Here is a 26211-nt window from a genome sequence, read left to right on the forward strand (position 1 = left end):
TTTCCGTAAATGCCCCTTTTGATGTTAAAAATGGGTTGTTCCAGAAGATTTTTTTTTTTTTTTTTTTTTTTTAAATGGCAAGTGTTAATGCAAGTAGAAGGACTTTTCAGACACTTTCTTAATTAGGGTTTAGTGTCAGGACTGTCACCTTCTGCTTGGTTAGCTTTGTCACTGACGTATAGATGCCTGCTGGCAAGAAAGTTTGAGAAAGGATTAGAAAACACACTGAATGAGGCTGAGGGTGTCTGCAGAAAGGGTCTCTTGCTCTCTTGGTGATGGGTGTGAGAGATAGTGGGCTAGAGCAGGGTGTGGTGTGGTGGGGTGCTGTGCTGGCTCCTCTGCATGCCTCTGCCTGCCACTCTGGCTCCAGCCTGAGGTGTCCGTGCCCTGCCACCGCCGGGACGCTCGTCAGGAGGGGTAATTGTGCAAGGCAACATGAGTGTTTTAGGATCGGTATGGATGGGCTGAGTAGAGTGAGAGCTTGACCAGGTCAGGGTTTGCACTTCAGTTCCCCTGTGGGGGAAGGGTTAAAGCTGTCAGCATACAGTTGTTATTTTTTATTACGATTATGTCTACGCCCTTCAAAATGCAACTAGGGCCTTGATATGCGCACAGAGACTAGGATGTGAATTTTGGAGAAATTACATCTTAGATAAAAATCAATAAGCAACAACAGAAGAACAAGCCAAAAGACGGATTACAGGAAAATGACAAAATAATATGTTTAGTTCGGGTAGCTAATGTATGATTATTATAAGACATATTGCCACTAGAAACAATTATAACTCTCTGAAGTTGGAGTCACTCTGAATTGTGTAGACTCTTCAGAATATCTACTTTTAATGTCACATTGATGAAGATAACTTCTGCTGCTCAAAAAATTTTGCATGTTCTGATTCCAAGTTATATAAATCCCATTGGTTAATAATCCTATGTAGTATTTTGTGATAATTTCATTGTTCTCTCTCGCTGTAATAAGTGTGTGGAAAAGAAGACATTCTTTACCATGCTCATTAAGGTGTTCTGTTTAAAAAAATATATAGCTTTTCAAATCCTCACAGCTGTCTGGCTTTTTTTTTTTTCTTTTTGTTCAAAAGCAATTATTTGGATCCTGGAATTAATCTCTGTGTTCCTTATTTTCTTTTTCAAGTATGTTTATGCTCCATCACATGCGTTTGTGTGTTTGCATAATATGCTTCAGAGCATAGAGCATACAGTTGCTCTCTGATTTTCACACTATATCCATCCTCCTGGGTGATTTCATTTGAAGTGTTAAAGAAGCCACCTATAATTTTGTCAGTGACATTGCAAAATTTCAAGTCAACGTTCAGAAATTTTTTTTTTGGACATAGCTTTCAAATACACATGCTCCCACTCACAAAAGCTTTGTGATTTATTAGTGCAATACTTCTATTTTACAGAGAAACACAACTATGGTCAGCAAAACAACCACGCTGCTGAAAACGCTGTTGGTTCTCTTGCAATAGCAATGCGAATGCAGGTTAGTGTAACTTCAAACATTGTAAATTTGTTGCTTTTTCTGTAAGTTGTAGAAATTACTTCTACAGTTTAGATTTTAATTTTTGTTTTGCTCTTTTGAACATCTTACCTGCCTTCCATTTTAATAGCAACTCTTAATCAGTTAGGATGAGTCATGCCTGTTAGTTAAAGGTAAATTAAAAATCAAACATGTCATAATTCTGATGATTACAATAAAGCTTGGCAGAAGCACTTGTATCAATAGACTAATGTTACTTATACTGGTAAGACAGTGAAGATTAATTATATCTGCATACATTTTTTGTGGCGTGATGGAAAGGGTCCAAAAGTTTGTTGTTTTATGTGGAAGCAGCATGAGTCAGTCACTGAACAATTAATATCTTCCATTATTTTTAAGGTGTGAGAGAATAAAAGTAATTCTCCATTTTACCAGAAGAAAATCTCCAAGTGCCTAATTAGTGACTTTTCTCTGCCACTTACGTGTTAATGGTCTTGTCTCTTTCTGAAATGTGGACAAACAATAGGACAATAATAGTGCAGTGGTTGTTTTTTTCTTTCATCCTAAAACCATGAAAGGGAAAGATTCTTAAGTTTGTTTTTTGTTAGCCTTTGCCATAAAAGCTATTTCAACATACTCATGAGATCATTTGAAATTAGCGTTCAGCATTTATGATGCAGCTGGTGTGTGCTGTTTTCTTGTTTAAAAACAGAACATGGTAAAAAACACGGAGCGATGGATCCAGTCCCAGCAGTACAGGAAGTGGGACCTCCGCTGCTTGAAACTGCAGCCCCTCTCCCCAGTGCCCAGGTAATAAGTGGTGTTTTTTAAATTAAAAAAAAAAGAGTAGGCAGGTGTTAAATGTGACAATGAACTTAAAAATGGTCCGTGCCTAATTATTTTTTAATCTGCTTATGTGGACTACATGTTGTGCCTTTTTGTTATATGCCTCATTGTGGCCATGTCCTTCTGTTTCCTATCAATTTTTACTTTTATGATGTGCATTGGAGCCAAGCTTTGTTTAATGAAGACCTAAAGCTGGAAGGTTTCATTGAGGGAGGGAGGTGAAGCCTTGTGGCATGTCAACAGAAATACAAAATATAAGAAGCTCCTAATCGCTAAACCCTAATGTAGGAAGGTGTTTAGGGACCTAGTTAAGGCCCAGTGATTTCAGTGGCATTTGATCTTGTATTTGTTTTCTTCCCTCAGTAGAAGTACTTTCTTCTGCGTTAGACTTTTAAATTCCTGTGTAGATGTGAAAAGCGGGAAGCGTATTTATTGTCATAGCCAGAATCTTTTCAATCAGTTTCTGTCATTCACCTCCCAAGGCTCATATCCAGCCGCAGGGATTTTAGGTCTGCCTTGGCATGGTTGCTGACATCTCTGACATTTAGAGCAGCCTGAGCCCTTTGGTGTGCTAAAGTGTTTTGCTGCGTGTTGGTTGTGTTGGCTGGTGGAGAGAGGAGCCAACGACTTGAAGTGAGGTTCTGCCATGTAGGAAAGCCTTGAAATTTTTGTGTGCTTATTTGTGTGCATGCTTCTGGGCCGTGCAGGTGATAAAGGGACTGGAGCACCTCACATAGGAGGAAAGGCGGGGAGAGCTGGGACTGCTCAGACTGGAGAAGAGAAGGCTCGGGGGGATCTTATCAATGTGTGTGTGTGTATATATATGTACACATTTATATGTATATAAATAAAAGGGTACAAAGAAGACGAAGCCAGGCTCTTTTCAGTGGTGCCCACTGACAGGACCAGGGGCAGTGGGCACAAACTGAAACACAGGAGGTTCCCTCTGAACATCAGGAAACACTGTTTTACTGTGAGGGTGACCAAGCGCTGGCACCGATTGCCCAGGGAGGTTGTGGAGTCTCCTTCCTTGGCGATATTCAAAAGCCACCTGGACACGGTCCTGGGCAACTAATTGGCTCTAGGTGGCCCTGTGTGAGCAGGGGGGTTGGACCAGATGACCCCCAGAGGTCACTTCCAACCTCAGCCACTCTGTGATTCTGTAATTCTGAATCCCACTGCTGTGTTTTGGAAAATGTTTTCTAAGCATTTTGATTCAGTTTTCACTGTCTCTTACAAGTTTAATGCAAATGGATGCAGTTGTAATTTAAAACAGAGATGCCAAAAGAATGAGTTTTCTATTGTACCCGGGGGCGCAAGGGGGAAGAAATGCTTGAGCTTTTCCTGGTCCAGCATGTCACATTTCTAGAATTAAAGCCTGAAAAATCTATCCTTAAGTAATACAGTTAGAAGGTAGATTAAAGCATGTGATGTCATGAGTGTGATGGTGAAAAAAACTCTCAAAAAAAGTATTCCCAACCCTCTCTGTGACATTGTGTGTTTAGTACATAAATATTTACATAATTAATATATACTGGCATATAATATAAACAGTAATAGGACTTTCATTTATTTGATAAGTCTATAGCTTTATGTCTTTTTTTCTTTTAAACGTAAAATAACTCATCAGATGGAAAGTATCTTGCAATAAAATGTAATCTTACAGTAATACACCATGTTGGGAGGAAACAGATGGGAGTTTTCATTGAAAATGAGGCAAAGCTGCTTAAGCACTAAAACTAGGAGCATCTGCTTTTTGATTTCTGTGAAATCTGGGTGTTAATTGAAATATTTCCAAAGATATTGGAAATGGAACGGAAGATTTTCTTACAAATATGCAGTAAAAAAAATTCCAGCACACAGGCTGAGTAGATGTAAAGCCTTCCCCCATCTTCTAAATTTTCCTATATTTTGTAAGTTATGACTTACCATTGTCAGTGGTGGACTTCTTGCTTAACAATTCTCACTCATGCAGAAGAACTGCTGTTGCACATTGCCAGCAATATTGAATAACGTAACTTATTGAATAATTCTGGTATTTCCAATATAGAGAATATATTGTCAAACTGAAAGAGCTAGCTACAAATGTAGACTTCTAAATGCTACTTATAATCAAATCTTTAATTTCCCGTGTTTTAGAACATACTTTTACTAGAAATAGTAGACTAGATGTAAACATTTCATATGTGTTGTTTAGCCCCAGTAGTAGTTAAGGTATAAACATCAATTCATTGTGAAATTATGCCTTTTATCACTTTATTGCGTGTATCAGTGTGCAATCTGTCATTAAAGGGTTTCTAAGTTGTTAAAAGTCTAGTTGCCTTGAAGGTTCTTGAGGGAATTTCAGATGGGAAAATAATGACAGCAGTGGTTTTACCAATGGAGAACTGTTAGCATCCACTGTCAATTTTACTTGACTTCTAAAAATATTTGTGATTTTATTTATCTATAAATTCTTTACGTTTTAATTTATTTATAAGTGTACAGCTTGGTTAGTTTTGCTTCTTCCTTTTTGCCAGTAGTGGTACCTGCAGGGTGGGAAAAGCCTCATCGTTTCTTCTAGAACTCTGAGGGGGAGGCATTTGTGGCCCAAGAGATGAGGGAAATAGGAAGGGCTGAGATTGCTGCAGGGAGTCTTGATAGTCTGGCCTGAGATTTGAAATAATAGCTTCTGTCTTTTATTAACGAGACTGATACATTTAGCAGGAGGAAAAAAAAAAAGGCAAATTAACTTTCTGTGATATTAGTCTACATCCTTCTCCCCTTGCCAAATGCATCAATTGCTTTAATAGGAGAATAGTCACCCTACAAATTTTCCTTGCTTAAATCTTTAAGGGACCACACTGTCATCAACTTCCCAATATTTTTCTGGGACTCAAGTTGTTTTTATAGGGAGACTTCTGAATGAAAACTTTAAATACTGTTTGTCATGTGATGTTTGTAAGCCACTCCATCTTGTGTTCTTGATACATTTTTTTTATGGCTAGTTGTGTTTCAAGTAATGCATAAGAAAGCCAAAGGTATATCCTTCTATGCAAGAGGATGCCCTTAGTATGTCTTTGAAAGAAAGCAGATTCCAGGTTAGTATATGCAATGAAATGGTCTGCAACCCAACCACTGAGTGCTGTGACTGAGTAGCTTCTTGTCCTGTAGTACTGGATTATGTCATTGTTTGGATGGATGATTTCTGGATTTCACTTAGCAGCTGCAGGGTGCAAAAGTGGGATACTCGAGAATTAGAGTTGAATAATGGTCCCAGTTTAGGATATCCTCAAAGAATTACAAGCAATTAAGTTGGCACAAACTGATCATTTGCTGGTGGATGTAGAACAGCCGAAGTCCACAAGTAGAATTGAGATCTGGCAGTAGTTCTGTGTTCATCTGTGGATATTTGAGGTCTTGCAGACTGTTTGAAAGTTCAGGACATTAGCTTTGATCCCATTGCCAGGTTCTATCTTAAAAATGTTGTAATCAACTGAAACTGCAGGAAGGAATTTAGCCTGTTTAGGCTGACAGTAATTAATCTCTTGGTAATTTTTTAACTTGCTTTTGTGATGATGTGAGCAATTCAAAGCCAAAGGAGACAACTCCTCACATCTTGTGTGCCGGGACCTGGACTTTACTGCCACGGGAGCTTGCAGCTGCTAAACGCTTATGTGGACATAAGGAGCAACTAGGTCAAGCTCACAAACGAAAAATCCATGAAGGAGTATTAAATCCAAAGACTCCAGGTGGTCTAGGTCAGGAATTGCAGATACAATAGTGTCCCCCAGCCTACAGCCACCTCCCCTCAGGCAATCTACTAGGTGTGCTTGCTCCATGCTTGTTCTCTTGCCTCAGCTGCCACTCACAGTCCTTGCTGGAAATAGTTCATAAGCTGACTGGACTTCTGGCCTGACCCTGTGCATTAAAATCCTGCTATGTGGCCATTTTCAATTTAGCTGTGTTTTAGAAGTGCATGAGTTGATCTTCAAATGTCTTGTTTCCTTTGGTGCCCTCATGGGGGAGTAGCAAGGCTTAGCTTGCTTGGCGGTACCCTCTGATGAAAGGCGCTACATGCACAAGCATCAGGTTTAGCTAACGTGTTTATGTGACTGTTGGCCAAGGAATGTATGTGCTTCTTAGTAAAGTGTATGTGCTGAAATATACTGGGAGGGAGGGGAAGAAAAACAGAACCAGAAACATCCATTCCAGTGGGACATGCTTGAGCATCCAGCAGACACGTCTCTAGCTTGATATGGAAGCATTATGTAATATTTGGAATCTGATTAAACGAGAGAAGTCTGTGAAATTCTAACAATTAACAAACACTGCACATGATTTTCAATGTTATATTAGGTGTTAGCTAATATTTAGGTTTGGTTAATAAAATGTGAGAGAGGATTGAAAAACTGATTACAGTAACCCCATTGTTGGAGTATTTGCTGTTGTTTTGTGCTCTGTCGTTGACCACCTAAGCTGAGAGAAATCTCCTGGCTCCTATTTGTTTTCTTTTCCAGTGATATTGAGATTTCCCGAGCACAGCGTCCAAAAGCTGTTGATGTACTTGCCAAGGAGATAGGATTGCTTACAGATGAAATTGAGATCTATGGCCAAACCAAAGCCAAAGTACGTTTGTCCCTGCTGGAAAGGTTAAAGGATCAACCAGATGGAAAATATGTTCTAGTTGCTGGGTAAGAATGCACAGTAATGTCATTAATGTCCACTCTTTCCACTCATATTAATATAAACATGCAGCTTACATCTTTTTAATACACTGCACAAATAAGAACCCTGAATGTTTTCGGCTGTATGTTGCTCTCTTCTGAAAGCGATCAGTTTTTGAAATTTTTTGAAGTAACACAACTTTTCTTCCAAACTGTTATTACTGAAGTAAAATATTTTATAAAAGGTAGTTTGTTCTAAGCTTCTTAAATGTTATCTGTTGGTGTGTGGAGTTTTTCTTACTCTTTTATCAGAATTTTAAATGTTTAACTTGAATGTTTAAGTCTGCATGTATTGTGGCTGTTTATAAACAAACTTTAACAGAAGCTACATGCTAGTGGGTTGATATTAACAATAAATACTTTTTTTATTGAAGAACAGATTACAAAGTTAAAAAAGCCATGTTTTTTCTCTGAAATGTAGACATGTCTCCAGCAAGGCTTATCCTGCTCGCTGTTCCCACAATTATAGCAAATGCTATGCTCAGCAGGAATTATGCGCTTCTCTTCTGAAGAGCTACGTGTTTTTTCTGCATTCAGTGACATAACGTTTTTTCACTCACCTGGTTTGCTAAGTGGAAACTTCTAATTGTGAACAAACATGCGAAGGTTTTCATTAATATTTAAATTGCAATGTGTTCTTTATATTCTGAATTAATCTATATGGTTGCTTCCTTGTAAGTAAAAGCAATCAGGTTTAAAATACAGCTTTAGGCTGATCCAGAAGGAGAAGGCTGTTCTTAACTGCCTTGATCTACTGATTCCTCAGCTGGGGTAGTAGTTCACAAACTGTTCGCTTTACTACCTTCCTGCGGGCACAACCTGGATTTCTGGCACTGAGATGGAGCTGTTGTAGACTGAGAGACTTGATGTTACAAAGCTGAGGCAAAGTTACGAAGCTGTCTTCAAAGCTATGTGACAGACCTGCAATGTCTAAAGATGTTCCTGGAGGACTTTGGAGCAGTTGTTTAAGAGAAGGAAGTAATAGCCGGTTGAGCTTTGTTTCCTTTGGTAGAGTTTCATTTTGTATTTTGCTGCTTTGGAGAAAGAACAGCAGATTCAGCATTTGGCTGAGTTTGAAGAAAGTTGCTACCGTGTACTTTCAGGCTCATGTTGTCAACTGCATCAGTTGGGTGCCATGCTGCAGGCTGTGCCAGGCTTCTCTAGCAGCAGAGCCTCACAGAAGCAGAGGTTATTTGAAAATGTCTGGAGGTGGAAGATAGCATGATGCAAAGCCCCATGCAGGTGGATTTTAGTTGCGTCAGATTGTATGCACCAGTGCTTAGGTTTCTTCACACTGCTTTGTCTCCCAGTCTTCTTCAGGGAAGGTATCTCAAGCAATTGTCTGAATGCTGTTTTGTTGGCACAGACAGAAGTGTATATACCTGTGGAAGAAACGGGTAAGTTTTGACTAGCAAGGTGAAAAGCTGGCAACAAATAGAAAATTGTATCTTCTTAAGTTCATATAACGTGTACAGAGACTCAACTGTGTTTCACAAACAAATGGCTGGGTTTGGTACCTACACGACTTGATTATGCAACATGTTGCTATTTGTAACTTCTCTGAAGTCATTGCGTCTGGTGGAGTGAGTACAAAGCCGCATCTGCTGCAGGAGGAGTGCCTGGGCAAGGTGGCTACGATAGTGGGAAGTTCTCTTCTGAGACAGTTCAAAGTCTGGCTTTGAAATATTGTACATATAAAATATATATATAACTTGTGTTTATGTGTTCTCAGCTGCTCTCATTTGCTGAAATGACTGGGGCAGACAATGATTTTAAGAAAAGTGGGGAACTGCATCTGGTGGGGAAATGTTCAGTATAATGAAAACTGAATATCACTCAAGTGTGAAAATCAGGGAGTGAAATAATATCCTCAGTTGCCTTCTTCATCCTCTCCCTGCCAAGGCAAGGTCAACCAGAACCTGCCATTTGGATTATGATGTTTGTTCACAATAACCAAAGATATTTAGAAATTCTTTTAGAATGATGCAGTATAGGTCTTCAAAATAAGTTTTCAGTGCTTCAGTGGAAACATTTAAGATATATGCTTATACTTCAGGGTATTTGGTCTGATGGAAATATTTATTATGTATTATGTGAACTTTTCATATGTGAAGGGAGTGAAAAGTGTGTGTATTCAACAAGCTGCAAAATCTCCAACCTCCATCCGTGATGCAGCCAGTGACATTTGTGCCTGTAATTCCACAACCAGGTTTAAATGTTTCATGATGTCTAGGAATTATAAATATTTGCTGCAAATGCTCTTCTAGCTTATTCCTGATGTGCTAGAGCACAAAATTGTTCTGAATAGCAAAAGGCAACCAAACGTACCTTTTTATCTCTAAGGATAGCTGTATTTATGACTTTTTAAAAAGCTGCTACTAACTGGAAGGTCTTCTTTGCGCTTTCTGAGTGCACACAAATACACCTAAATGCCTCATCCAATACATTCTTTGTATGCTGAAAAATTGCAGCTTGATTAACAGATCATGTCACCCCAAAATAGGATGAAGACTTAGTTTCTTCATAACTTTTCCATTTTCTTCTGTGTGGACAGCATTCTTTTCACTTTTTTTCATTCTCACTTTTTTTTTTCATGTGTGTGACTTGTTATAGGGCTTGTGTTACGACACCTTGGGGTCAGAGCCATGAGTTATCATGGAGTAATTAGCTCTTGGGCATCAACTGCCTGTATACAGGCTTTTAGTGTACTAAAAAGAAAATTACGTTTCAAGATTAACTCAAACTGCCTCCCATTCACTGCAAGCTGAGAGCATGCAAATGAACGAAGCTTGTGCATGACCTAGTAGCTAAGTTTAGTGCCCAGGGTAACTTAATCATGCATTCAAGCATGTAGATAGCATATTTGTAAACACAATATGAAACTACATCTAAAATTTGTTAGAGTCTGTGTTCCAGCATTTTGTTTTTAAATGCTCCACTGCTGTGGCTTTTACCAGTTAATTCTGGAAACTTGTTCACTTCAAAAATGCACGCTGGGGAATAATAGAATGTGGAAAAATTATGAAATATAATGTTGCTTTTAGTAAGAAGTGTGTTGGATTTTGAATGCTGGGAAATTTAAAATCAGTACTTTTCACCTAACATTAACAGGTTGTTTTGTGATGAACTACCTTTTTGGTAAGATAAAAATGGAGGGAGATAAATACTAACTTAATGCTTGTACAAGTTGCATGATGGTAAATATCTTAGGGACAGAATTTTCAGATTTGGAATTGCATTTTACTTCTAATGAGTACGTATTGGATTGTATGTCTGTTCACTGTATTTCTTGGGCCACAAGGTGCTTAAAAGGTAAGAAAAACGGTAGACATAAAAAAAAAAAAAAGGAAAAATACAGGGAAGACTAAGGGGGGAAAATACCACTGTGTTGATGCACTGAAACATCTGACAGTCCAAAGCAAAGTCGTGGCTGAGACAGTTTGTCATGTATTCATCATGATTGGGATTGTCTTGGATGGGTCTTCGTTGGCTTTTGAGAGTTTGTAGTTACGGATTCCTCACTCTGTTCCTGGCTTTGTTCAGTCATTTTAGGTTCACAGTGATCACTGTGCTTTCGTATGTAGAAGCTCCAGTCCCATTTTGAAGATGCCACTGCAATGTTGTCATAATCTCACCTCAATGAAGTGACAGGAGTTGCAACACTTCTGTGCTCAGAAATAAGTTTCTGACAGTTGTAATCTTGGATGGGAGATGTATGTAAGTGAGGCTGTCATTTATGGGAACTCGATTGTCCATGCCCTCTGTAGCTAGGCTTCGCAGGTTTCCATGTGGATCACGGGAATGGTGAACTTCTCAAAATCTTTGAAATTGCTGATACTGATGAGTTGAAGATAGGAAATTTGAAAGAGAAGAATTGTCACATATCCAGTAAAGATCTTGCTGGAGTCATGACGGCTGGGGTAGCTGTGAGGAGGTTACAGCTGGTGCAGTGTATCGTCTCACTGTTTGTTTATTTTCTCTTTGGGAGACCTCATGGAGCTTTCCCACAGAAACAGCTCCACTGTGAGCTAATGTGATGTATAACAAACAAACAAAAAGTCTGCATGTTCTTATCTTTGTTTTGATATACATAAAGAGAGAAGGCTTTCCAATGTTATGGAAGGCTTTGCCAAGGAGCTGGTGACTGCTTGGTAGGTGGCAAAGTAAGAAGTTTTAAGGAGGAAAATGATTGTGGGGTTTCTGTGTTTAGATTGAAAACATATTAAAGAAATTTGAAGAATAATGCAAATGGGTGTAAAAGTCTCTTGAGGTTCATTAAAATTTACTGTATTTTAAAGGAGGTTTTTTTCTAGATTTGCATAAGGTCAAAACACAGCATTGCACAATTGAGCTAAAGTTAGCCATTGGCAGTTGTAATTTTATACTCATGCGAGCTAGTGACCTAAGTTGCAAGAGTGTAGGCTCAGTAGTGTAGCCAGCAAAAACATCTCAATGTCCACAAAACAGCTTAAGTGGATTATTTTATTTATAAAAACTGATCAAAGTAGGCCAGGTACAAAAGGGAAGATACTTAAAATAAGCTTTCTAAGGAAATTATTAGAATAGAAATATCTCTTAATTTCAGGGGCGGAGGGGTGTTGTGGGTTTTTTTTGTTTGGCTTTTTTTTTTAAACTAATATTTAAAACTGAGGTTCTCGTAACTATTGAAACTATTAAATAGCTGTTTAGCTCTTAAGGTTTATCCTGTAGTCTCCAGGCTGCTACTGAGCCTCTGAGAATCAAAGGTGTCCTGCCAGGGCATCTCATGTAAGATGAGAAGTTGGGGACAGGTAAGTGAACTGTCTGGAGCAGTCTGGCTTCACCGAATAGTGTGATTCGCAGAGTCCTCATGTTTTGTTAATTCTGTTAGGTGGAAAGAAACTGAAAAGTCTGGTTCCTGGTTTTGACTTCTCAGGGGTTTGTGCCTGTTCTTACCTGCTGCAGTGGACGAGGTTTCTTGGGAGAGTGTTACCCAAGTGCTGTAGACTGTTTATGGAAGTCTGGTTGCTGGTTTTCTTCCGCCATCACAGCTGTCTTTAGACATTTTGAGCCTTTAGATATTCATCTGAGTAACTTTAGTTCCAGGAAAGCTAAGGCTTCTCAGAATGGAGAGAACAGATTAAAATGAACAAACCCATCTGAGGAACACATTGAAAGTGTAGGCTGTTAAAGCCAAGCAGATTTGATGAAGTCAAGGTCCTGTCTGCAAAGACATGTCTGTTTACTGCTGCAAACCGTTGTGTGCTTGCATGAGTACACTGGTGAAAATAAGCTTGCTCTAGTTCATTTTTACCCCCATTTTGGTGGAGGCTGGTTCTCCTAGAGTTCCACATTCTCAGTAGGGATGTCGCTGGTGCAGAGTACCAAGGTACTGGAAATTCAGCAGAGGCAAGATCTGGTCCTCCCAGTTTGATCAATGAGCAATGGTGTGTTTCTCTTTTTGTTCTCTGGAAAAAGGTCTTTCCCATAGCAAATTCCCAGTGCTTTCTGGCTCATTTTACATAGTCATTTAGAATAGGCCAGCCAGGTTACCAGAGCATTTTAGTAATGTGGTGCTTGATTGTGTGTATCTTCTGGGACAAGTAGATACTATTCTTCATGCAACTATGAACATACCTTCTGGTTATGTATTTGTCAATTCCAATTTCCTTTCCTTTACTGAGTAGTAGGCTGCATCTTTGATTTTGCTTGTTTCATAAGAGTTGTAAAGAGTCCCTGTGCAGCTGTGCATGCCAGCTCAGCCTTCTGCCATGTTTTGAGCTGCACTTGAGTAAATAACCTAGTGATGGTGTCTCTGAATTCTCTTGAATGTGAACTTCATGTGTCTGGTGTTCAGAAATAGGGGTAACCACCAACAGGAAGCACTGCAAATATAAGTTGTTCTGTTAGCAGCGTAGACGTTGTGTGCATGGAGTTTTTGGGGTTTGTGGGAAGTCCTTTACTGGTAACTTCCAGTAAACAGTTATAGGTGTCTTTTTCGTAGCAGAATAGTTTGCTTTTTGGTCGTGGATTTTTTGTTTTGTTTTGTTTTTTAAATAACTAATAGCTTAAAGAGTTATTATCTTGTTAAGTCTTTGAATGAGTGCAGTAATGCCTCAAGATTACTCATATATTCTTTAAATCTGGCTTTAGTGCACAGGAATAAGAGGGTCAAGTAAATGAGATTAGGGCAATAGACAAAAGTGAATGAGACGGTAGGAGAACAAGGAGCAAGGAGAAACCATGCTAATAATGATTTGAATGGGTTTGGGGCAACCAGTGTTAGAACAGTAGTCAGGAGGGTGAAACTGGTAGTGAAAGTGAGTTAACCTGGCTGTGGTGCTCTGAAGGAAGCATCTTTGTACAAAAGTAAGGATCTGGGACAAAATGGAGATGGAAGAAATAGTGGTGGGAAAGCCGGAAGCTATCATTGTAGCAACAGTAAAACCGGGAGGGCTTGCTGTTACGACAGCGTAGAGATTAAAAAGTACCCATTCTTCTAGGATCTGCAAACATTAAAGTGAAAGAAATGGAAGTAGCATTCTGTGCTCCTGCGGTAGATCAGAAGGAAACAAGAAGGCATAGTATGGATAAAAAGATGACAGGGACCCAAATCACTTTTGAGAGTAGATAAAATGGCTTTTGAGAGTAGATAAAATGGATTCTTCTCAGGATATGCTCTAAAACTCCCACCTTTTGTTGGCTCTACATAGATACTTTGCTAAAAATCTGTGAATTCCCTTTTAAGTCAAGAGAGTGTGGTTCTAGGAAGGCGGGATGACAAAATAGTCTGGATAGTAAGTTATTGATGATGCTTTGGAATCTGATGGTTGGCAAACATGATGTTATAAATGTGGGACAAAATTACTAAAAACAAATGCCCAAATTAAGTAACCCATGTGCTACATGGTCATATAAGAGTAGTTCAAAGCTATCAGTAGACAAAATACTATTTTTGAAGAGTCTCAGTTCAGGGAATCTCTTACAGATGCACTAAAACCCATTGATTTCACTAGAACTTGAGTTAAAACACTACTTTTCTGAATAGGAAAATTCTTTCCTAGAACAATATAGAAGATGTTAATTTGGCTTGTCTCCTACTGCCCAAATTTTTCCAGACATATCTAACAAAGGCTTCTTTTTTAACAAAAAAACCAGGATCCGATGATGATATAAAAGATAGGTTTGTGACAAGTTAATGTTTTTCATGTGTTTACATTTTGTGTGACAAAGAAGGGCTTTTGTCAATCTGTGAACAAACTGAACTAAGTTGAATCTTAAAGGCAAAGAGACAACACAGATGTCTCCTTGCATTTGACAATTTTACTAATGTTTTTATGCCATTTGAATTGTGATCTGAGGATAGCAATATCTTGGAAAAATTACTAGTTGGGAAAGGAAGTGTTTCTAATTAGAGCTAGATGTTTTAGCTCAAGTTTTGAAGAGGTCATGGGATAAGGGTTCCTCTGACTTAGGATGCATGTGCATGCTTGTATTTCCTTGGGAATGAACGTTAGTTCTTAACGTCATCTTCACTAAGGTACTTAATTCTCTGCGGGTAGTGAAGGCAGCAAAGATATTGAATGGTTACACTTTGCCAAAAAGTAGGGCTTGTGTGAGAGCGGTGTGAGTGGAAAAAGGGCTGGGGCTTTCTTCTTTTGCCAGTCAGAAGGAGAAATGCTGTGCCTCAGATGAATTATTTGAATGCATTTTGGAGATGCGAGATGTGTTCATACTTTAAGGAAGAAAAAAAAAAAGAAAAAGGAAAAAAAACCCAACACCCCCCCACTTTTAACGTGGATCATAACCAAATGTGCTGACCTTGAAAGTAGAGAGGACATCACTTAAACTGAGGTCTCTCTCATTCACAGAAAGCTGATGAAGTTTTCTCCTTGCAAAATCAGCTCTCATTGTCCCTTCATTAAAGGGACAAGAATAGAGTCTTTGAGTAGAGGTTAAAGTCTGATTCGAGATTGGATGTCTTTCTAAAATTCTGTCCTGGTTCAATCACGGTCTAGATGTGGGAATTGTAGCATGAGGTTTTTGAGCTTTTGTATGGGAGGTCAGACTGTGATTGTAATTGTCCCTCATCACCCTTAAATCTGCAAAAATGTCACGAAACCTAAGTGTGAAATAAATCATGTTCAGTTGAATATAGTGACTTTTGTGTCCTGTTTTATTTAAAAAGCAGTTGATCTGTCATTGTTGAGGGTTATGATGACGTGGAAGCTGGAGAGGGATAGTTGAGCTGTACAAACAAAAGTGTTGGTTATTTAATTTAAAATATTCTATTATTTCATTCAAAGTTTGAGCAGTGGGAATAAAACATCTCATGCATTACTACAGAACAGTATTAGTACATGCTCAGAATATCTTGATGGATGGTTTGTTAATGAAACTGGTAAGATTTTTGTGCTGTAATAAAAATGTCTAAATTCAATATATTCTTTTTAGAACTTTTGCCAAAATAATCTTCTCTTTTTCTGCTATCATAGTAAATTGCTTAAATAGAAGACACATGTATATTAGCATTCCAGCTTGAGCTAGGGGCTAACATTGTGGCAGTATTTTTGTGGAGATAAAGTAATCTTATTGAAATTTGCTGTACAAATATTCTTCATTGAAATCAAAAGCTGTAAGTTCTGATATCCTTAGCCAGGCTGACATCAGCAAAGAATTTGATTAATCTTTTTTCTTGTTTTGCTAGAATAACCCCTACACCCCTAGGAGAGGGGAAAAGCACAGTCACAATTGGTCTCGTTCAGGCGCTTACTGCACACCTTAACATTAATTCCTTTGCTTGTCTGAGACAGCCTTCCCAAGGACCTACTTTTGGAGTTAAAGGTACATAATATTTGCAGACTCTATGACCTCTTTCAGATTAAAAGGAAATACTGCTTTTTTTCTTTTTCCTTTTTTTTTTTTTTTTCTTTTTTTTTTTTTTTTCCTTTTTTAATTCCTTAGTTACTTCACTAACTCAGTGGATTGTCTGAATGGTAGCATATTGGATTTTTTGATAGATATATAACTAATAGATAAAGGTTTCTTGCACACATCTTCCCATGCAAGGTTCATATCTATGTTCACGTACTTAATGTGTATTGATAATGCAGATAAAGCCCAAACATAATGAAAGGCTTGGGGATGAATTAGCCAGGAGGAGTTTTGTGTGAGTACACACCGTTCCAGCCACTCCCCTGCTTGAAGACTCTCTAAAGATGTCTCTAAATGTTACTGTTTAATTATTCCTTGAGAAGGAGTCCTAAATCCACTCGTATTGATTTGAAATATATCCAAGCTAAGGAAGTTGGCAGTTATGCGAATGGTTCAGCTGTGTCTGCATCATACGTTCGGCTAGGTCTGAACCTCTTCTTTCTGTTCTTCTGAGTTGTCCCCCCTAATCATGGGCTGCTGCCTTTTTGCCTAGAAACCCTTTAAGAGCCTGAGGGCCAGGTAAGAGCCAGCCAGAGTTCAAGCCTGTCTTCAATGCTGATAGGAAGTAATGCGATCTTTTTTTTGCCATTTCTCAGCTGAGATTGGTGCCTAACTGGGCAAGCGCTCCCCATCTGCTCTGCTTTGCTTTGCTGAAGTTTAAGTTAACAAGTTTGATTTCAGCTGGAAGGCTCCTGGTGCTTGGTGCTTCTCAGCCAAGACTGGTGCATGTGAGTGCTTTAATCCCTCCACTCAACTTGTGTGTAGGCTACAGCGAACTCCTTTGCCTGTACCCTGAGAGGCAGTGGGGAAGGAGCGCTCAGGCAGGAGTGTGAAGGTTTCATTCAGAAGCAGTGCTTGCTTGTGACTGCTATGTCTTTCCACCCAACAGCTGCATGTGCATGACTGTGTCCGAAATCTGCGCAGGAGCAGAGGGTAACCCTTATCTAGCCAAAGTCTGGGCCAGCCATCACGTGGAGGCTTTCATTTCAGATCAAGAATTCCCTTTTTACTGCCTGCTGAAAAAAGCCAGCAAGGTTTAAGGAAATCCTGTTTATTTGCGTGCATCATTGATCCCCTAATAGAAATCAAAATGCTGAGTAACGTGTCATCAACACTGTATGTTTCACTTTGTGTGTTTAAGAGTGGTTGTTTTTTTCCAAAACTGGTGTGAGTCTGATGTGACCATATGCTGTCCTGTGCAGGTGGAGCAGCCGGTGGTGGATACGCTCAAGTGATTCCCATGGAGGAGGTGAGACAGCAGGGGAGGCAGCAAGTCCCTGTCCCTCTAGGAGGGGTGGGTAGGCTGAGGTGGCCGATGCAGCACTTGGTCGGTGGCAATGGTCTGCCTGGAGAATTGGGTGGTCCTTGCCATCTCCACGTGCCTGCTGTGTGACGTGAAGGGGCTGCGGAGTGGGGGTGCAGAAACATTGCACAGCATACTGTACATGTTTGTAACATCTCGAATATGCTTCACAAGCTTCCTGGGAAGAAAGCCTGCTGTCCACGTGTAATATACAAGACAAAGAGATGGCTACTGCTAATTTTTTCCTTTTATATCCACATCTATTGCAAAAGAGAATGAGAAAGCATTACTTCTCTGGTGGAGTAGAAAAAGGCAGGGAGACCCAGGGCTGGTGGGTTGAGGAAATTTCTTTTTCAAATGTAGATTTAATATTTCTTTTTAGCAGAAGTTACTGAGTGTGGCAAAATGTACTTGTTTTTAGCCAAGATGACCCTCCTGTGGTAGTGTGAGACATGCCCAGAATACTGCGGAGGGGTGAATACCACAACTTTTGCTAGATAAGTAAAAAGAAGATGATGTGGCTCAACAACAGTGATGAGACAGAGAAGTCTCCCGTGAAAAATTGTTTTTCACAGGTGCAGGCTGTTGGGGAGCTGCAGGGGCTGGGGCTCCCCATGGGGTGGCCAGGCAGGGCCTGGCAGCCAGGGTCTGTCCCACTGCCAGCCAGGAGCAGGCAGCTGGGGGCACTGGGGCAGCCCCAGCCCAGGCATTGGGCACCTCCATGGGGATGGGCCAAGGCCAGGCTGGGATGTGGGCCCACGGGTTGGCCTGACTTCGTGGGGCCGGTGGGTGGGCAGGGCAGGGCTGTGGGGAGCTGGAGACCGGCCCTGCTGCAGCCTCACTGGGGCAGGGGCTGATGGCCCCCGGGGCTGACGTGGGGCCCTGGGCCATGGGGGAGCCCTGGGGGGCTGGGCAGGGATAGTCAGGGCAGGTGGTGCCCCCGGCACCCTGGCACTGTCAAAGTGAAAGAATTGTTTTCTTACCTCTAAATTAATCTGCAGCTGTCCTCTACCCACAAGTAAATGGATTTCTGTTGAAGATTGCGTCATCCCTAGCCCTCTTCAAGGGCTTCTGAAAATCATGTGCTGGCTTTGGAAGGAACCAGCTGGGTGCATGCTTTCAAAATACTCTCACTGTGAAAATAGCAATACTCTGACTGAAGTGTCCACCCTTGCCTAGCACAACATTCACAATGTAAAGCTATGTGGTCCACACGTTTATGGACAGGCTGGGTCAAGGACAGAGATGAAATGTAGACCACGTGTAGTGTTTCTTGTCAGTTGGGTGCCTTCTTAGCCTCCCTCCCTTGTCCTCAGCAGGCTTAGCAGTGCACCCGGGGGCTTCAGCACGCTGTAGTTGACAGCAGAGTTTTGTGTTGGTTTCCAGAGCGTAAAATGCAAGCAGATTCTCTGGCCAATGGGGCACATAAGGATAGTATGGCTAAGCTTATGCATATATTCACAGTGCTTGTTTGGAAATGCACAATGGTTTCACACCAAAAGAGTCTAATTTAGAGCTCAACAAAACCACTCCATGGCCCGACCTGCTGAAGTACCACCTTGAAAGTGCACAGCTGGTCCGAACAGAGCCCTAATGTAGGGCTTAGTTAGAGTTTTGATCCCCTGTTGTATGTGAGTGCGAGCACAGTCAGGGGCTGGTGTCTGTTGCTGTCAGTGCCCCTCTGCAGTCAGTGCTGCAGTGCAATTAAAACTGACCTTCGGCCTCCTTCTGTCAGAGATACGTGAAAAATACAGCACCTATGTAACACAAGTCCTAATCTAATCTAAACTGCTGATTTCAGATTTTTCCACAAAACTTTGTTGGGCAAGCTTTGTATCAGCAAAGTTCATGCCTGATCAGCTACGGGCTGTTCTCCCGTGGCTAGCAGAAAGCTGGCATACACCCCCAAAGCTGGCACGCACGGTGTGCTCTGGGGGATTCAGCAGAAATCTACACCTCTGGTCCAGGTCAAACAGTAAATACTGACAGTAAACTGATTTAGTATTAATATGTGTAACCATAGCCCTGGGCTTTTCGTTCTTGGATCATTTAGCAAATAAAGATGTCTGTGGCTTTGTTTGGCTAAACTAAGGGTAGTTTACTATGTACTCAGGTGAAAACAAGTCCTTCGCATAGCTCGGTGTATTTTCAGCCTGATAATAGTTCATCTACACTGATAGGTGACTAATCTGTGCTGCAACCTCAAGGAGATGGCAGTGATTGTTTCTGCTAATCTGTCTGAGATTAATAAATTGAGTTAAATGGTTTCTTATAAAAAGATTTTGTTGTTGTTTTCACCTTCTAGTTCAATCTTCATTTGACGGGAGATATTCATGCTATAACTGCTGCGAATAATTTGCTGGCTGCTGCTATTGATGCTAGGATCTTGCATGAGAACACTCAGTCTGATAAGGTGAGAATTATTTTCTAATATCCACATGGCATTTTTCTTGTCAATTTTTCAATAAACTACATTTCAAAGCAAAATAAGTTGATTATCTTTTTATATTTTCACCGTGTGAACAGAAACTATCGCTGAAGCCATTCTGTGTTCTGCTGGGAAATTATGCTTATAGAATATATTTTTTATGGCAAATAGCTATCATAAGATAGTCTTTAAAATAAGGATCTTATGCCCAGAACCTTGTCAACTAGTTCAGACTGTTCTAAATAGTCTGATAAAAGATGTTTTCTCTCTCTCTAAATCTTATTCTTTTTAATAATTTGTATACGCCTTTTAAAGTTAAAAATTATACTTCTGATGTGTAGTTGGGTATGATATACCTTAAGAAGAAGGGGTTGTGGGGAAAATAAACTGCATCCTTTTCCCTCCACTAAATCTGTTGTGACCTTAACACAAATGCTGACTTGAGTCTTTAAAGGGACAAAGTAAAGGAAGGAGCCTCCTTTTTTTGGCTGCAGTGTTAAAACTGAGCAAGGTTGTCATATCCCCTTTACTTGGTACAACAAAAATGTGCATTTAGGCCAGTTTGCAGATGAGAGTTATAGTTGAATATTGGACCTTGGTTAAAGTTTTAAAGGGTTCCCAATTTCAAAAATAATACAAATTTTTTTGGTGAAATATAGAAACAGTCATTTTAGTAATTGGATTTAGACTGTTAAATCATAGGCGTTGCTCAAAAACCTATGACCTTTTCAGAGTGGTTTTTTAAACGGCTAACCAGAAGTCCACAACTTAAGTGGTTGGGAAATTCTTACTGAAATTAGTCTAAATAGAATAAAAGCATTAACTTTTTATTTAAATAGTTCCTAGTTGTAACTTTTTTTTATTTTATTAACTTCTTGTAAGTTTTTTTCTAGGCTTTGTATAATAGACTGGTTCCAGTAGTTAATGGTGTGAGAGGATTTTCTGCTATTCAACTTGCCCGTCTGAGAGTAAGTTGTTAATGTAGTCTCTCCTCAATTATAGTATCTCTTCATAAAATGCACTTTCTTATGCAACTTGTTTAAAATTATTTGATGTATGGGACAAAGTTTGTATAAACCTTCCTCATGAATTTATCAAGTCCAGACTTTTTTCTAAAAGCATCCTCCTTCAAGTAATAGGATCTGGGTCTGATATTATTTTCATAACCAACATTTTTGCTATTCTTTTCCTCTGAAATGAACCAATAATGTTTATAAATGCTGTGTCTTTCCTGATGAAATATTAAAGTTAGAGTTTTTAAAATACTTTTCCTATTATGGTAAAGTCATGGTTGAAAGCTCACATTCTTTGGTTTTGCAATATTTTCTGGTTTTGAAAGTTTATTATAGCATATACTTCTGGAGTTTTATTGATGTCACTTTGACAGTATTCGTCCTTTGAGGGGTAGAAGTACATTTGTGTGCATAGTATATTTTTGCATCCCATCTTGCTTCCTGAATGCTTCCAGAAGAGCTTCCTGTGCAATTCATGTATGAATAACATATCTGGATTTGAGGCTGCCATTCTGATAAATAACGAGACAGCAACACAGTCCACTAGCATAGGGGAAGGAGAATATGAACCCCTTGAATATGAACCTTAAGGACAGCTTCAGTCTGCTTCCAGTTCCATGTTTGTTGTAGGCTGTTGAGTCCTGACCGGTGGTGTTTCAGAGTCACTGTGGATGGCAATGGATAGCTGCTAAGTGCGCACTTGGAATTGGGGGGTGGAAAGGAGGATAGAGGTAATATCAGCTTCTGTTTTGAAAATAAAAATAGTTTCTCATAACATTTTAAGCTTTTGTGCTGCTCGGTTGAAAGACAGTAAACTAAAATGTGGATGATACCTGCTTGCCTCTGTGGCAGAGTAGATCTCATGGAATTTTCCGTCAGAATGTTGGAGTATTTTTGTTTTGTCCTTGTTTACACTGTGTGTAGGGTAACAGGTAGGGGAGGACAGGGAGTGGTTTGGTTATTCATGACATACCAACTGTCTCTGCAGTTGAAATGGATTTCTCTCTCTTCACATGAGCTGCAGCTGAGTAAAAAATGTTTGGCTTTATAACATTCAAATGCATGCATCATAATTTCCAATATAACTGAATTATTTCACTATGAATTATTTTTAGTATAATGATTCCTTATACCTAAAAAAAAAAAGTTGAATTTTCTCTATGGTTTACATTGAGAATTTCTTCTGTGTAAGAAAGAGATTGTTAATTTAATGGCCTATGAGTATTTCTCCTTTTTCGCTTCATTTCTCCATCTACATTTGCCCATATTTTAGTTACAGGTGGTTTCCTGTGTGCTTTTTTTTTTAAATAGTTTTGGTCCTGACATGCTGCTTTCCAAAATGCTTGCTGAAAGTGGGGGTGAAAAGCCAGAGCTATACCTGTTGAAGCAAACCAGCCACTTCATTGCGTTTCTTTAACTTGTTTTTGCATAGAGGCTGGGAATAAACAAGACTGATCCTGGGACTTTAACAGAAGAGGAGATCAGCAGATTTGCGCGCCTTGATATTGACCCATCTACCATAACATGGCAAAGAGGTATGTAGTCAAAAAGCCTCATTTCAGCTCAGATTTAGTTATAACTTATTTCCGAATTTGCTTAATTTTACCGGAATCAGAGCTGTTTCTGCTCTCTGACTGTAAGAACAACCTGTTTGCAAGTGGGAAATGTGGGTGCATAACAAATTTGGGTGCAGTATATTGCTCTAAACTTTGTCAAATATCTGCAGTGACTCAAGAGACTTTGCTAATATTCTGAAAGATAGGTTGCTCTGACAGTTTAAGTACATCCCTTGTTTCTCTCACGTTAGATAATACATCTTAAAACATATGAAAGTGGCTTTTCTGTGCATTTTACAGATCTTATCCATTCTTTTCTTAACTGTGGTTTTAGATTATTTGTACTTAATCTACTTGATTTTGGTCCCTGATCCTCCCCAGCTCAGCAGTCTGGGTAGCTCAGAGACTAAATAGGCCTCAGGGATTATGTGTTTTTCCTATTTTTAAAGTGTCTTGAGTTGTTTGCTTTCTTAGGAAGAAGAGGTGAAAGATGTGGTACAGTTTCAACTATGTACGCCAAGCAAACCCTTAGACAACTCCCCTCTGCATTTTCCAGTTCTGGTGCTGGGTTAAATTTCAGTGTTTACCTCAACTTCTGTGTATATCTTTTTTATTTAAGCAAGTAAACTCTCATAAAGGTTTGAGCTAAATTCCATTGGATTTTATTTTCTTCCTAAGTTCTCAAACACCAAAGTTATTAGTTCAAAATAATTGTTAAATGGAATGTATTGTGATGCTCAGAGAAATAAGGTGAATCTGTTGAGAAGTGAGGCGTCTTGGCCATGCTTTACTGTGCCCTTTGTGTGCATGTCATCTCAGACTTGGGATATTTTTCTCAAGATAATACTGGGGGATGTGGCATAAGATGTTTTTTATTAGTCACACAGTGTGTCTGGAAGAGACCTGTATTAGGATGAAGGAGTAATAATGTAAATATTTAGTGTAGTATGACTCATCGTTTTTATCAGCACGGGTTTGGGAGGAGGCAACATTACTCAACATCTGTTAACCTCAAGTGAGTTATTTAATTCATCTCAAACAATGTTAGTGAAACTTCTATTCCACACAACTCTATATGATGTACATATCTTAAACATCTCAGAAAAAAATTGGTTTGAGGTATGTTTTAGATAACTTGGAAAATGTTTTATTTGGGACTGTTTCTGCAATCCATATGTCTGTGAAGCTTGTTATGTACCAGGGAATTTGTAGGGCAGAAGAGAAAGCTATCGGATTGTCTGAAAATTAGTTTTATTCAGGACCTGTTTCCTTACAGGTCCTGTGTCACAAGCTTAAAGTTCATTGTCCTCTTATACCAACTTGAACAGGTACAACATACTGAAAAGAAGGAAAGCTTCCCTCTACTTACCCTTCCCCTGGTATTCAGATCCTGTTTATATCTCTAGAGGATATGGAAGTAGATACATTAAACCTAACACTTCGTTGAACCTAAACTTTGCTGAAATGTTTACTTGGGTAAGGAAGAGGGAAAATTTGGAGAAGGAAAAATTGCTTTTGTGGCAAAACCAATTATTTCTTATTTTACTGCTTCTAAGTGCAGCTATTGGAATCTTCCTGGAGAATGACTTCTGACCGTGACGAGAAAGCCAGTGTATCCCAGTGACCAGAAAGAGTTGCAGGGGTAGTTATAATTTCATGGTAAGGGTGTTCAGGTTACATGATTTCACTAGGAAGGGCCAGATAAAAAGCAGCCCACTGGCTGTCCAGGCTGGTGGGAAGGCTAGTTTCTGCTCTCAGCCGTGCCTGGGTAGGCAGGAAAGACATTTAGGTCTGCTTAAGGCTGTTCGTGAGACTGAGCTTCCTAGGAGGAGAAGGGGTAAGTTTGTGCTTGAGAGATCAGCTTGCCATATGGCTTGACGGTGGCATATGGTACCACAGCTTGGTATGAGGCTTCTGCTTCCATGTACCGGGCTCTGTTCTGCAATTTCTGCCAGTACTGTAGTTAGAGTATGACTGTATATAAATAGAAACCAAAATGAGTTAACCAAATCTGTGTTGCACCATCCCTTAAATGGAATTCCTGAAGAAACAAGGGGCCTAAATACCATGTAGTGGGAAGAAGGCATGTATGGTATTTACAACAGCCCCGTGAGAAATGCCCAAGAAGGGAAGCGGCTTAAACCTTGCTTTTCTCCCAGCTCACTCACAACCCTGAACTGGGGTTGTGTAGGATTGAGATTCAAAGTCCCTCTTGTTCTTGGGTAATTATGCCATCCTTTTCTGTACAGACAAATTTGTTAATCTCCAAAAGCAACAGGAAAAGCGGGAGGAGGTGATTTCACTGACCTTCAGTACAGACAACTTCTCCGGAGGTTCCTTGATTGTCTGCTTCTAAACGAATAGGGCTCAAATCTACATCTACCAGAAGATTGACTTGATTACCAAGCTACAGGCTGAACTGATCAAGAGTACCTTCCACCCTTTCTTTTAGGGTTGGTGAATAATTGAAACATTTGTAGGGCTAAAGAGTCCATAAGAAAGAGGGAGCCTATTTCTGCATTCTGTAGGGATTGCCATTCCTGGGAAGGAGAGGTCTTGGAGTTCGGTCTCGTTTTTTAACAAACAGAAACATCCTCCTAATGTTTCTTCCTAAGAAACACCCTGATCTGTTCTCAGCAGATGAGAGCGCTCTTCGATTATTCTCAGTCCTTCCTTTTGGTTCTTAGAAAGGCACGTTTGAAGTTGAGTGTTGTCAGTGCAGAATTGGAGAACTTGGCTTGCGATGATTGTTAGTGAAGTTAGCAATTCCACAGGATGGTTTGGACATGCCCTTGCAATACCAAAAGTGTTTCCAGGTTAGAAATACAACTGTCTGAAATTGAAGTTGCGTTAAATAGCAGATGGTTGATCTTGGCAGTTGAAAAAAAACTTCCTTTGAATGCTGTGCAGCTGAATGTGGAGTTAGTTACTGTGATGTGCAAGAAAGTGACTTGTCTGGAAGAACCAATCTGACAACATAATCATCCTTTAAAAGAGAAACAGACCAAGTTTAACCTACATCATACAGTCTTAAAATCAATTCTTAACCAGTCAATGACGAAGCAAATGATTTGAAGTAGGTCTGAGGTACGTTGTATCTACTAAGACCGATTTTTCTTATGTAGGTAAAATATTAATTTGTATGTTAGAATTTTAAGAATCTGTTAGCTTCAAATACTGTTCAGAGAAATTGTATTTGAGTTATTTCAACCTGTCATCTAATGGTATCAACTAGAAGGGAGAAACTAAGACAGTGCTAATGCTAACGTGCAGGAGTGTGGCTGGCTGGTTACACTGTTCAAGCAGCTGAATCTTACACGTATAACAGGTATGCCTGGAAAAACCCAGATCCCTGAGTCCTTGTTAACATGTTTTGCTTTTGCTATTCCCTTATTTCAGTGGTGGATACAAATGACAGATTCCTGCGCAAAATAACAGTTGGGCAGGCAAATACAGAGAAAGGATTTGTCCGTCAGGTATGTAAAGGCAGTTAATGTATCTCATTCTGGACAGACTTTGCTTTAGAGTCTGAGAAATGTTTCTGCAGTTCTTTCAGCATACTACTTTGAATTGCAAAGCTAACATCTGTTGCTGTTTTATAGTATTCTTGCAGTGAAACTGATTGTGTTAATGAGTAACTGAGTCTGAAGTTTCAGAAACAGAAACCAATGCATATTGCACAATGTGTTGAAAGCACTTGAAAAAATTGCGTAGGTTAGGGGTTTGATATTGTTGTCCTGTGAGTAGAAAAGGTGTTCTTATGCCCTCCTACGGTTAATTTATGAGATTTTTCTTACTTTTTTTAAGTCCCTCGAACTATTTATGTAGTATTTATGTAATTTAATTTACATCTAAATTTAATGTTAAAAAATTGGGGAGAGGCGTGGCTTATGTGTTGTTGGTCCCACTGGTGAGGACTGAAAATGACCATTAGCTTTTTATTCAGTT

The 26211-nt window shown here is 39.6% G+C and overlaps 1 protein-coding gene across 1 annotated transcript in view; it reads left to right on the top strand.

Moving 5' to 3' along the window:
• Window positions 1–26211, top strand: part of MTHFD1L (methylenetetrahydrofolate dehydrogenase (NADP+ dependent) 1-like) — a 159094-nt gene that overhangs the window by 21228 nt on the left and 111655 nt on the right. The window contains exons 9-17 of the mRNA XM_009281550.1: window positions 1422–1501; window positions 2211–2308; window positions 6844–7017; window positions 15737–15873; window positions 17166–17212; window positions 19572–19679; window positions 20588–20662; window positions 22140–22242; window positions 25663–25739. Of these exons, the coding sequence (XP_009279825.1) occupies window positions 1422–1501; window positions 2211–2308; window positions 6844–7017; window positions 15737–15873; window positions 17166–17212; window positions 19572–19679; window positions 20588–20662; window positions 22140–22242; window positions 25663–25739 (899 nt within the window). The remainder of the gene's footprint in view (window positions 1–1421; window positions 1502–2210; window positions 2309–6843; window positions 7018–15736; window positions 15874–17165; window positions 17213–19571; window positions 19680–20587; window positions 20663–22139; window positions 22243–25662; window positions 25740–26211) is intronic.

The sequence above is a fragment of the Aptenodytes forsteri genome, unplaced genomic scaffold (assembly GCF_000699145.1).
Source record: "Aptenodytes forsteri isolate BGI_AS27 unplaced genomic scaffold, ASM69914v1 Scaffold82, whole genome shotgun sequence".
Lineage (NCBI taxonomy): Eukaryota > Metazoa > Chordata > Aves > Sphenisciformes > Spheniscidae > Aptenodytes > Aptenodytes forsteri.